The sequence below is a fragment of the Carcharodon carcharias genome, chromosome 13, assembly GCF_017639515.1.
Source record: "Carcharodon carcharias isolate sCarCar2 chromosome 13, sCarCar2.pri, whole genome shotgun sequence".
Taxonomy (NCBI): Eukaryota; Metazoa; Chordata; class Chondrichthyes; order Lamniformes; family Lamnidae; genus Carcharodon; species Carcharodon carcharias.
Window position 1 is genome coordinate 106,037,858 of NC_054479.1, and position 13,734 is coordinate 106,051,591.

A 13,734-nucleotide genomic window follows, 5' to 3' on the forward strand; every position below is an offset into this window, starting at 1 on the left:
GATATCTGTCAATTTGTATGTTCTAATTCTGTTTGTTAAAAATTACCGTTCTTTAGACAACAAAACTCTTAAATGTGCTACCACTGAGTGGAAAATTAGTCCCTGCTGGTCAGTGCAAAAGTATTTATTGGCAAACCCAACTAGAGACATCAGCTTGTCCTTCTTTAGTGTCACGCTTTCATTGAAGTGTAATGTTTCCTTTTTAATGAGTGGCCAGTTCCCAGGGGTACTTATCTCATTTTGATTTTGTTATTATCAGCAATTTTACTTTATTCCCTTAACTCAATTCTTCAAGACTTCAAATATCCCCATAGACAGATTTCAAAGATTTGGTTAATCTTTGCAGCAAAATTCTAATCATTCATTTCAATTCTGAAGACTGTTGCCAGCAAAAGAAAAAAAGAACGTGAAGCAATTGAGCATATTCATAATAACTGTGTTGTTAAATGAGTGAGGGAGAAATGAGAAATACCAGTAATCATTGTCATTGTTTAATTTGTGAAGATTTGAAGAGATGTTTTTTCTTTGTGTTGCCAAATATTTATTGATAATGTGCATGAATGTGTACTTTTCCTTGTACTGGGGCTGTTAATGCTGCTTGCTTTGGAATTTTGATAACTTGAACTCACTTGTCAGATTGCTTCATAATACAGATTGCCACTTGATGAAAAGCTTTATCAAAGAAACTTAGAAGCTGCATTAGTCCTATCAGTGCAAGAGCCAACCAGTGAAGGTGAGAACTGACATCTTTTAACAAGATAGATGCCATCAATGCTTTAGTAAAAAACACAATTCTTATCCCAGTTGCATTGTTATCTCAATAAACGTAGCAAAACATTTTGTGTAATTGGGCTGAAGCAAAACAGAATTTCCACCCCATTGATAATAGGTACTTAGTACTCGTATTTTAAAGGTTACCAACACATTTATTGGTGGAAATGTGGTTAGGACTGAGACATCCCACCTTTTTAAGTAGAAGGTATTTTATGATATTGGCACTCAGAAGTTGTTGAACTCCCTCCATCTCCTTTTGTATGATGAGTGGGCTCAGTGAGTTATTTTCAAGAATACATAATTCAATAAAAAGTTGATCCTTTGTTTCTACTCTGGCTAAGGCCTGCCCTTAGTAAAAATTCTTTATCTGGGCTGGAAAAAATTACAAACAAGTATTGTGCTCTACAACAAAGTCATGGGTATAGTCCGAGTGACTGGCAAGAAAACTATACTGAAGTGGTATGTCTGTAGGAATGACCCATCTGCATGGAGGTTGGAAAAACAGTCATTTGTAAAAATTAGTTCATGGGATGTGGGCATTGCTGGCTAGGCCAGCATTTATTGCCCATCCCTAATTGCCCTTGAGAAGATGGTGGTGAGCTGCCTCCTGGAACCACTGCAGTCCATGGTTCTAAGAAGCTGTCCTGAATATGCTCAATAAAGTCAGCCTTCAGGCTTCTTTTGCCAATTTGATTTGTCAATATGAAGATTGAAATCTCCCATAGTTATTGCAGTACCTTTCTTACAAGTCTCCATTATTTCTTGATTTATACACTGTTCTACCGTGTAGCTACTGTCAGGGGCTCTATAAACTTGTCCCACCAGTGACTTCTTTGCTATTTCTTATCTCCATACAAAATGATTCTACATTTTGATCTTCCAAGCCAAGACCACTTCTCATTACTGTATTGATCTCATCCTTTATTTACAGGGCTACCCCACCTTCCTTTCCTTCCGAAATGCCAAATACCCTTGAATATTTGTTCCCAGCTGTGGTCATCTTGCAACCATGATCATTTATTTATTCATGGAATGTGGGTATCGTTCCTTGTTCAGAGAGCATTTAAGAGTCAACCACATTGCTATGTGGTCTGGAGTCACCAGATGCAACAATTGACAATGGTTTCATGGCTATCATTAGGCTTTTAATTCCACATTTTTATTGAACTCATATTCCACCATCTGCCATGGCGGGATTCGAACCCGGGTCCCCAGAGCACTATTCTGGGTTTCTGGATTACTAGTCCAGTGACAATACCACTAGGCCATTGCCTCCCCTCTATCTGTGCTATCAGTCCATCCATGTTGGGTGCATTCAGATGAAGAGCCTTTTACCCTGTCTTTTTACGATTTTTCCCTACTGTGACCTTATTTGCTTGTGCATTCTTATGTTTGTATGCTCTGTCCCTTCCTGTCACACTCTGGTTATCATTCCCACGTCGCTAGCTGCACTATTGCCTTGTCCCTTTACGCTAACTTTCCAAATCTCCCCTCACCTGAACCATCTCCCCCGCTATTTTAAAGCCCTCACTTCAGCACTAGTTTTATGATTCACCAGTACACTGGTCCCAGCACAGATCAGATGAAGGCCATTTTAACAGTATATAGCTACATAGGAGCAGGAGTAGGCCTTTTGGCCTGCTCTGCCATTTGACTAGATCCTGGTTGATCTTCTACCTCAGTGCCACCTTCCTGCACTTAGTGGTGCCAGTGTCCCATGAATTGAAACCCATTTCTCCCACACTAATCTTTGAGCCATGCATTCAACTCTGATCTTATTCATCCCATGCCAACTTTCTCATGGCTCAGGTAGTAATCCAGAAATATTACCCTTTGAGGTTCTGCTTTTTTGATTTAGTCCCTAGCTGCTCATTCTCCCTCAGCGGTTCCTCCTTTCTTGATCCTACCTCTATCATTGGTACCCACATGCACCGCAGCACTGGATCCTTCCCCTTCAAGTTCCTCTCCAGTCTCGAGAAGATGTCCCTAACCCTGGTGCTGGACATGCAATACAGCCTTCGGGTGTCAAGCTCTCAGCTGCAGAGAACAGGACCTAGTCTCAAGCTGCAAGAACATTGAACCTGTTGGACAGTTGCAAGGGCTGAGGCTCCTTCATTGCTATTTCTGAGGTCCTCATACCTGCCTCACTCGCAGTCGCACCCTCCTGCCCCTGACCACAGACTAAATAGAAGTACCTAGCCTAAGGGGTGTGACTGCCTCCTGGAATAAAATTTCCAGGTAACTGTACCCTTCCCCGATGCATCACAGTGTCTGAAGCTTGGACTCCAGCTCATCAACTCTGAACTGAAGTTGCTTCAGCTTTAGAGACTTGCTGCAGATGTGATGTCTGTGGATCACAACAGTTTCCACCAGTTTCCACGTCTATAGTTGTAACACATTGTCTGCCCTGCTATCTTTGTTGTGTTTTATTTAACTACTTAGATTAAGTTTGGAAATATCACTTGACTGTTAAATGAAGTATGTAGTTTAACTAGTTAAGCTATAAATTTTAATGCACTAGTGTTTGTTTCTTGCTGCTATCCTGGGCTCCTACAACATAAAATGGGTAGAAGCAAATAGCAGAATTTTAAAAATCTCTGAAAGGTTTGATTGCTGGTTAGGCTCCGGGGCACAGATTAGGCTGAGGACAGAGTGCTTCAAAGTACGAGTGCCAACTTGGGAATTTGGTGCAGGTGAGAATACAGTGCAGAGGGGGAAGGAGGTGCTGCTTTTAATATATTGTTTTCAGCTTCTAGTAGCTGGTGAGTGTTCAAAGGCATTAAATAGAAGACTGGATATGTGATTGGTTAGTGAGTTTTAAGATTTCGTCCTTCTGAATGGGAGCAGTGATTTTTATTCAGTACTGGGGCGATGCAATTATTGCATTAAATTTATAGCTTAACTAGTTAAATTATATACCGTGGGGCAGAATCCTAGCTTTGTCATTTACTCAAGTATTTATCAAGTGTTACTGACAGGAAATGCAGGAATTTGGCAGAGGGAAAATGTATGTCACATGTACCATTTTTACTATACAATAAATTGTAGATTATTATTATTATGTTTTATTTTATTATGCTATTCAGCACGACGACTGTTGTAATTCATAGCTGGTATTTTTCTATAGGCTTAGATAAGATTTCTGCTGAAACTGAAGGCCCATCAGTTCGACCTAGACAAAGGCGAGCAGCAGCTGGAGCTGCATCAAAACAGAAGCAAATTCTACTTGATGATAAAGGTAGTGATGGTGAATGTGAAGAGGATTCTGCAGGTGAAAAAGAGTATTTGGCAAGTGAGTGGCTGGTAACTAATAATTACAAAATCATTCCTGCCTGGGTTAAGTAAGTGCTTACATTAAACGTAGAAGAAGTGATAATACAGAACTATTTTCTCTCAACAAATTTATAATAATGTCTAGTAACAAAAGCAGTTTCATGCTTTATTTTTATTAAGTGAATATTTAAGTTTCACACATCATTGGCCCCAGTTATAATTTTTACACATTAAGTGAATAAAGGATATGTTTTGATATTCATAATTAAGAATTTACAGTTAAGTACAAAATTCACAAATTTAATTTGAATTTCATTGAAAGGTGTTCATTTTGTTTAATGGGAGTTGACTTCGCTAATGGTATTTGTTTTAGATGCACGATATGAGGTGTACATTTTGCCTGTGATGGTGACTTCTGTCCTTGATAATTTTCCAAATCTAATTCCAAGCAAACTGTTGATTTTACATGTATGATAAGCATGATAATGGATAAGTACATTCCAAAGTATAAGATGAGACAGGGCAATTTGGCTCATCTAGTCTGGCCCTCCCAGAAGACCTTGTGCAGCTTGCATTACTGTTGTTCCATGCAACTGAACTAGTTTGCAGAATGTAAATAATCACAGGCATAACCTCTAAGATTTTTAAAAATTCATTTACGGGATGTGGGCGTTGCTGACTAGGCCGGCATTTATTGTCCATCCCTATTTGCCCTTGAGAAGGTCGTTGCGAGCTGTCTTCTTGAACAGCTGCAGTCCCTGTAGTGTAGGTATACCCACAGGGCTGTTAGGGAGGGAGTTCCAGGATTTTGACCCAGCAACAGTGAAGGAACAGCAATACATTTTCAAGTCAGGATGGTGAGTGGCTTGGAGGGGAACTTCCAGGTGGTGGTGTTCCCATGTATCTGCTGTCCTTGTCCTTCTAGATGGTATTGGTCGTGGATTTGGAAGATGCTGCCTGAGGAGCCTTGGTGAGCTCCTGCAGTGCATCTTGTAAATGGTACACATTGCTGCCACTGTTTGTTGGTGGTGGAGGGAATGAATGTTTGTGGATGTGATGCCAATCAAGCAGGCTGCTTTGTCTTGGATGGTGCCAAGCTCCTGCGTGTGGTTGGAGCTGCACTCATCCAGGCAAGTGGAAAGTAATCCATCACAGTCCTGACTTGTGCCTTGTAGATGGTGGACAGGTTTTTGGGAGTCAGGAGGTGAGTTACTCGCTGCAGGATTCTGAGCCTCTGACCTGCTCTTGTAGCCACAGTATTTATATGGCTAGTCCAGTTCAGTTTCTGGTCAATTGTAACCCCCAGGATCACGATAAAACTATACAAATTGAACCCTAAGACAGCAAAGTTCCACCTAATGTACCAATCCACATTATTTAATTTCAAGCAGTTACATTTTACATGACCTAACTTGTGGTCCAATCGATGTTTAATCATATCCAAAGTCATTCTTAGATTATATTTCAATTCTTTCTTGGACTCGAACTCAAGTTCTGTCGAAGGGTCATGAGGACTCGAAACGTCAACTCTTTTCTTCTCCGCCGATGCTGCCAGACCTGCTGAGTTTTTCCAGGTAATTCTGTTTTTGTTTTTTCATTCTTAGATTATCCAGTCCAAATTTTTAACCAGGTTTTCATCTAGTTTTTGTTAGGGATTAAGGCAGCTTTAGCTGATTCACCACGCTGGCTATATTTGCAATTCTGAGATCAATCAAAACTTGTAGGACCTAACTTAATATTAAGGGGAACAAGTACTTTTCAATATTTGGCAGCAGGAATTGTACTTGTGGGGTGTTGGTAGTGGCAAATCCCTGGAATCTGTGGGAGGGCATTTTTTTTCATTTTCCATTTGTAAAAGTTATTTGGGCCCAGGTACAAAAGACAAAATATCTAATTCTGCTGATGATACAAAATCAGGGACATTGTTATCTGTGAGGAAGAATGTAGAAGGGCATAGGCAGGCTACAATAGTAAGTGAGTAGATACAGTTCCATACGGAGAAATCTAAAGTTTTGAATTTAGGAGAAAATAACAATAATGGAAGTTGACTATAAATAATGTAATTTTTTGAGTGGAAGAATCAAAGTTCTCTGAGTGCAAATACTTAAACATGAGATTACAGATAGAATAAGAATGAGATGGCTAATAGGATTCTGGGTTTTGTATGAAGAGGCATTTGCATAAAAAAGGCAAAGAAAGTGATGTTAAATGCATACATTGATCGAAGTTGTTTTGGGAACAATAGTAAAGCAAGGATATTGGAACCATGAAAAAGCACAGTGAAGATTCACAGGAATGGTACCTGGAATTAGAGGTTCTGGTTGTGGAAAAAGGACTAACAAATTTGACCTTTCTATTGGAACTGAGAAAATTCAGAGGTATATAATTTTAGTTTTGAAAGTTATCAATTTTGAGAGGGTAAATAGTGAAGGATTGTTTCTCTTGGTTGCATCAGTTTGCATAGATTGAAGATTATCACTCGAAGATCACGCAAAACAATTGCTTCATATGGGGATGGGGAGTATAAGAACATGGAATACGTTATCACAAGTAGTTATTGGCGCAGTGTATAATCAAGAAATATTTGAAATGAATGCATATAAAAGAACAAGGGAGATAGTGGGGGAAAGGAGGAAATTAGTTGTTGGGTCCAGATGAAGAGTTAGCATCAACATAAGAGCAATGGACCAAATGGGCTCCCCTTGTAATGGATATTAATATTGTTGGTAATGCAGTGTATTACCAGTCTGAGATGATTACCTTCACCTTGGTCTGTGATAGACTGGGCTAATAATAATATCTCATTACCTGGCTGCATGATTTTCCATATTTGCATTGCAAGTAAATCACCACATTTAAATGCCCTGATTAAGGGATTAAATGTATGATTGGAGAGGTGGTGTAGGAAGGAGCAATTCCCTGGCCAATCAAGGAAGGTGGGCTGGGTGATGTGTCTGTTCTGTCAAAGAAAGGATCTCTAATTAAAGGGACAACAACATGTGACAGAATGGATGGAAGTAACCAAGGAAATCAGCAGCAAAAGTTTGCTCCCCCCAACATGGAGAGAGTGCACCAAGAAGATCCCTGACCTCAGGAAGGCATTAAAGGTGAGCGGCATAATACTTTCAGATTCCAAGTCCCACACTCTTGACTTTCTCAGCAATCTCCTGCATAGCATTCCTCACTCAGGTCAACAGACCTTGCAGTTCCACTCATTCCTCTCCCAACAGGCACCTCACACCCCCACCTTGCAGGAGAAGAGAACACACAACTTGGCTAGAGGCAGAGACCCAGTGGTTGAAGGGGTAATGGTCCTCCAGAGACAAGCATCTTATTGGCCATTGGCAGTGTATGCCCACCTGCTCCACTGGGAAGGAAATCTTGTTCCAGGGGACTGCAGATGTCAGCAGTGACTTGCCATGAGAACCTGAGGCACTGGTGCTCAGACATGTTCAGAGAGCTGATCCTCTGACATTAGACCCTGGGTTGGGGTTGGGGGAGGGACCTTGCTGCCTTCCAGCTGAATCTGTGTCCATCCCCTCTGCCCTGTGGAGGGGCATGTGGCTAAGGAGACAGCAGTTAGTGCTGCAGGAGCGGTTGGCAATGGTGTGGTCTCTTCTATTGGCCTTTAGCAGAGGTGGAACTGCTCCCATGCCAAGGTAAAAGCTGGCAGCAGGGAAGTACAGCATGAAGGTAAATGAAGTGCTGGAAAGGTGAAGTACATTCCAAGAAGTTGACAATCACCATCAAGCACTGAAAGTACACTGTGAGAGCAGGAGTGCTCAAAACAAGTCTCATAATGGCCATGGCTTGAGCTGTTCAGTGTAACTGATCAAAATTTTCCCAGTTTGTCAGTTTCACTGAAGAAGCTCTTTCTGCTTGGTACGTGTATCAATGGCCCTGCTAAGTTGCTGACAGTTCAGGAAACATATACCATGGCTGGAAAATCCAGGGTTCAGGGAAAAGGCACCTCATAATTGGCTTCTTAACTATGTGAACTTCTTAATTACTTACCTGGCAGATCCAAAAGTGTTCAATGCCACCCCGGAGAAAGCCAGCAGAGGGCAGGACCACATTGGGATCCCAACCCGATATCCATCTCGCCCCCAAACCCATCTCCAATGGGCTGGGAAAATTCTGCCCTAAGTGTTTAATTTTTGTGAAAGAAATACTTTAGGGATTGTATGTGTAAACTTGTTCTTTTGTTAACTCTTATTATTTAAAGTGATGCATGGGATTCTATAAATTATGGGGATGGAATTTCTGTTAACCAAAAAGCACAAAAATGCCTAATTGAACAAAATGACATTCTGAATGGAGGAATGGAAACTGACATACCAGGAAAGAGTGATGGAATTTGAGTATGAGCTAATCAAAGAAATGGTTACAGAAAGATGCTATGCAAAAATAAATGATCATGGCACATGAATTCAGCAAGCTTAATTGAAATGCGTATTTTTCCCCATTAGCCAATAACTCTTTTGAAGAAAGATCCTTTATAAACTTTAAAATCCAGACTTTAGGGTAGTGCGTTGCCTGTTAATTGTTTTTGGGTGAAGCTATCACGTTGAGATGACATGGTAATTTGAGGCCAGTAGAGTTGTAGTTCAGTTACATATCTCATTCAAAGCTGAATGCTTATTGTCAGGAAATGGGAAGGACATTCCACAGATGCTTGCTTTTGCTAATTTTGCCCTTCGGGCTTCTCTAACAAATAGATTTTGTGAAGATACAGGATAATTTAAGAAGTTTTTCTTATTTCTAATGTTCCGGGATCAATAATATCCGAGCCCTAACGTAAATTAACTTTAAAAGTTGTAACAATTATTGATAAATGTCTGCTGCTACAGCTAGAGGCCTTGTTAAAACTGATAAATTTCTCCTGAATAATTGAGTAACTCGTCTCCTGACTCCTCAAAGCCTGTTCACCATCTACAAGGCACATGTCAGGAGTATGATGGAATACTGTCCACTTGCCTGGGTGAGTGCAGCTCCAATAACACTCAAGAAACTCAACACCATCCAGGACAAAACAGCCACTTTATTGGCACCCCATCCACTACCTTCAACATCCGCTCACTCCACCACCACCATCACTGCACAGTGGCAGCAGTGTGTGCCATCTACAATTGCACTGCAACAACTCACCAAGACTCCTTCAACAGCACCTTCCAAACCCACAACCTCTACCACCTAGAAGGACAAGAGCAGTAGATGCATGGGAACACCACTACCTACAAGTTCCCCTCCAAACCACACACCATCCTAACTTGGAACTATGTCGCTGTTCTTTCACTGTCGCTGGATCAAAATCCTGGAACTCCCTGCCTAACAGCACTGTGGGTACCTACACCTCATGGACTGCAGGGGCTCAAGAAGGTGGCTCACCATCACCTCAAGGGCAGTTAGGGATGGGCAATAAAATGCTGACCTAGTCAGTGACGCCACGTCCCATGAAAAAATATAAAGCATGTGATTTACTTATGCTTATATTCAGATGTGTACCTAGTTAATTATTTTGCATCGTATCCTGGATGCATAGAATGTTAAATTGTTTTGTGAATATTTGAACTGCAGTACACAAGCTGAGGAATGCAAAGCATAGGCAAGGATGGCTATTTAAAGGTACTTCTGTTCTTTATTTTTATTGTTTATGATAATTAGACATTAAAGTGCATTATTCTACGTCATTGCTTCACCTCATCACTTTCAACTGGTTTTCAGTTAAGATCACACTTAGGTCAGACTTCTGCTGTTATCCCACTAACCATCTATTCACGCTATGTGTATGTTGACCACTGTATGGCATCGGAATTAATTTAATGTGAAAGATTATTTCTGAATATGTCAACAGTTGTAATTCTAAGGATAGATTACTGCATTGCACAACATTTTGGGATGAGGAAGATAAATGATTTTCAGCCTGCTGCAGCCCAGAGTTTAATTGTATATTATTACTTATCTGTTTAAATTCACTTAAATTGTTAAATCTGGGTATATTTTTAACGATGGTTACTATCTAACATCCTGAAAAAGCATTTAAGCGTAAGTTTAAATAAAGATACAATCAATATGCATCTGAGCATGTGTGTCTGCACGTACTGGGTATTTATACAGAGTGAAGGAAGGTCATTAAGTGTTGCTGGAAGCAAAACCTTGCCATGAACTCAGCCAGTGGACTTGAATATTTTATTTTGAATAAAAGCCATAGTCATTTGCCTTCTATGAATATTCGACCTATTAAAATATTTTAACAGTTGACTTGCTCAAGTCTCACAGCATTGTATAAAAGGCCTGATCTATTGCTCAGCATTTCTTCTCCATGCACTCCTCAAACTGCATAGCTGTTTAAAAGTAGTTAGTGTTATAATATGCATTTTTGTTTGGAATTTTTGAAATTATTTTGCCCCTTCATTGTTGTAAAGCCGAAATCTGTCACTGAGCATATGTTGCTTGATGCTTATGGCACTTTACAACAGCTGTACAAAGCTCTTCTCAGACTTCTGTTCTAAGGTTGGGAACAATGTGTGGGACAGAATAAAGGCTAAAGCCAAACAATTTTAAAAGTAGATACTTTATGTAAAATGCCAAATTTTCACTATTAAATAAAGAAAAATATTATTTCTTCAAGATGAAAATGGAGGCAGAAAATGGGAAATTAATCAAAGGAAAATGAGAAGTCTTGCATTTATGTAGCATATTTCATGTTCTCAAGATATTCCCAAAATGCTTTACAATCAATGAGGTACTTTTAAAGTGAAACCAACATTTAATGTAGGAAATACAGCAGCCTATATGTGTGCAATAATGTCTTCAAATGGCAATAAGATATGTCACCAGATGGATTTGGTTGAGGAATGAATATTAACCAGGACACTGAGAAAGTTCCCTTGTTCTTCTTCAAAATAGTACAATGGGATCTTCTACATCCATCGAAGCAGATAGATGGGACTCCTTGGTTTTATGTCTTATCTGAAAGATGGCATCTCCAACATTTCCTTAGTACTGCACTGAAATGTCAGCCTGAATTACTTGCTCAAGTCTCATAACCTCCCCCATGACCTTTTGTATAGAAACATAGAAAATAGGAGCAGGAGTAGGCCATTTGGCCCTTTGAGCCTGCTCCGTCATTATGATCATGATTGATCACCCAACTGAATAGCCTGCTCCTGCTTTCTCCCCATATCCTTTGATCCCTTTCACCCCAAGAGCTATATCTAACTCCTTCTTGAAAACACACAATATTTTGTCCTCAAGTACTTTCTGTGGTAACAAATTCCACAGGCTCACCACTCTCTAGGTGAAAAAAATTCTCCTCATCTCAGTCCTAAGTGGTCTACCTTGTATCCTCAGACTGCGACCCATGGTTCCTCCTCACAGCTCACCCTCCCACCTAGCTTTGTGTCACCTGCAAATTTGGAGATGTTACATTTAGTTCCCTTATCTAAATCATTTAATACATATTGTGAATAGGTGTAGTACCCCACTAGTCACTGCCTGCCATTCAGAAAAAGATCCATTTATTCCAACTCTTTGTTTCCTGTCTGCCAACCAGTTTTCTATCCATCTCAAGACACTACCACCCTCCCCCAATCCCATGTGCTTTAATTTTACATGCTAATCTCTTATGTGGGACTTTGTCGAAAGCCTTCTGAAAGTCCAAATAAACCACATCCACTGGCTCCCTCTCATCAACTCTACTAGTTACATCCTTGAAAAATTCCAGTAGATTTGTCAAGCATGATTTCCCTTTCGTAAATCCATGCTGACTGTCCGATTCTGCCACTGTTTTCCAAGTGCTCAGCTATTAAATCTTTTATAATGGACTCTAGAATTTTCCCCATTACTGACGTCAGGCTGACTGGTCTATAATTCCCTATTTTCTCTCTACCTCCCTTTTTAAATAGTGGGATTACATTAGCTACCCTCCAATCTGTAGGAACTGTTCCAGAGTCTATAGAATTTCAGAAGATGACCACTGGCAAGAATGCTACCAATGAGCTACGGGTGGCATTTTCTGTGTTATGTTTTGTGCTTGTATGTGAAAGACTTCTTGGGATAAAGAATACCTTGGGGGAAAATCTTCAACACAAAGGGCAATAGGCGGCATAGTGGTATTGTCACTGGACTGGTAATATAGAGACCCAGGGTAATGCCCTGGGAACCAGAGTTCAAATTCCACCATGGCAGATGGTGGAATTTGCATTTGAAGTCTTAATGATTACCATGAAACCATTGTCGATTGTTGTAAAAACCCATCTGGTTCACTAATATCCTATAGGGAAGGAAATCTAACATCCTTATCTGGTCTAGCCAGGTATGACTCCAGACCCACAGCAATGTGGTTGACTCTTAAATGTCCTCTGAACAAGGGTAATTAAAGATGGGCAATAAATGCTGGCCTAACCACATCCTGTGAATGAATTAAATATTAAGAAAAAGGCAGATTATTCCTTAGGAATACAAAACTATTGCTTTTGATATGACTGTCAATTTATAGTTGCCTTCTTTTGTAACTATATTAAATGTTTCTAAAGTTAAATTTATCCAATTATATTAATTGAATAATAAACCCACATTCCTTTCTTTAGTTTAATTAACAGAATAAAATATTTACACTTGCAGATTTTGATAAAATGTTTTAAGTGATCTGATGGCAATGAAAATCTTCATGGAAGATAGATATCAGGGTTTTACGACAAGAATTTTGCAGCAACTGGCTTTGCTTAATGCCTAAAACAATCCTGGTACTTCATTTAGGATGTAAAGAAACATTGGATTTGATGGAATCTTCACACAAATCTACACCCATGTTGTAGGTTGTTGTGTATTTTGTTTTTAATCTTCAGCCAAAAGTTAAAAGCAGAGGGTTAATTGAGCTTGGTTATATTGCAAAATTACATTTTGTGAGTTTGTTTCATTGCTCAATTGATCTGAGTTTAAGACCAATATTTTACGTGGATTAAAGCTAAGTGAATTTTGGCAGTTATAGCAATCAAAATGTTCAGTTTTTCAAGTAAATGTCTGATTTCACAGAATTCCCACTTTAACCTGACGTCCATTTACCACACCAAACTAAGCATATGGATGGTCTACTAAGCAAGTGGTCCTCATTGTATCTGAAGACATATTTGTAAGTGGAGGATAAAACATTTAGTCCATAATTTATATACCATACTTACATAAAGTGCAAGATGCCAAACAAAGTACCTTCTGTACCCTATATTTAACTGTAACATGGCAAATGAATTTCAATGCAAGTAAGTGTGAGGCAGTGAATTTCTGTAGAAACAATTAGGCTGCCACATTCTGCTTGGATAATAAGAGTCTGGAGTAGAGGAACAAAGGGATCAAGGTACAAATACAGATACTAAAAGCAATGACAGGTTAGTTAAGCTATTTTGGGGGTGGGGGAAGCAAATCAAGCGCCAAGCTTTAGTTCTAGAGAGAGAATTGAAATGCAGGGAAGCTATGTTAAACTTTTATCGAACCTTGCTTAGACCACACTTAAGAGGTCTGTGCACAGTTTTGGCCTGCATTTTATATAAAGAATATAGAAGCATTGTTGTTGGTGAAAACACAGTTCACAAGAATGATACCAGAACTGAGAGGATATAAATTTCATGAACTGCTGAACAAGCTGGGCTTCTTTTCTCTAGGAAAGAGAAGCCTGAGGGATGACCTGAC

At 39.7% G+C, this 13,734-nt stretch overlaps 1 protein-coding gene across 2 annotated transcripts in view; it reads left to right on the forward strand.

Annotated features, from left to right (window-relative positions):
* The window catches only part of rad51ap1 (RAD51 associated protein 1), a 44,817-nt gene that overhangs the window by 5,643 nt on the left and 25,440 nt on the right, over positions 1–13,734 (forward strand). Inside the window, exons 4-5 of one of the 2 annotated variants that reach the window (XM_041201862.1) lie at positions 654–733; positions 3,902–4,066. In XM_041201862.1, coding sequence (XP_041057796.1) covers positions 654–733; positions 3,902–4,066 — 245 coding nt within the window. The remainder of the gene's footprint in view (positions 1–653; positions 734–3,901; positions 4,067–13,734) is intronic. The other variant, XM_041201863.1, reaches the window with a different exon arrangement.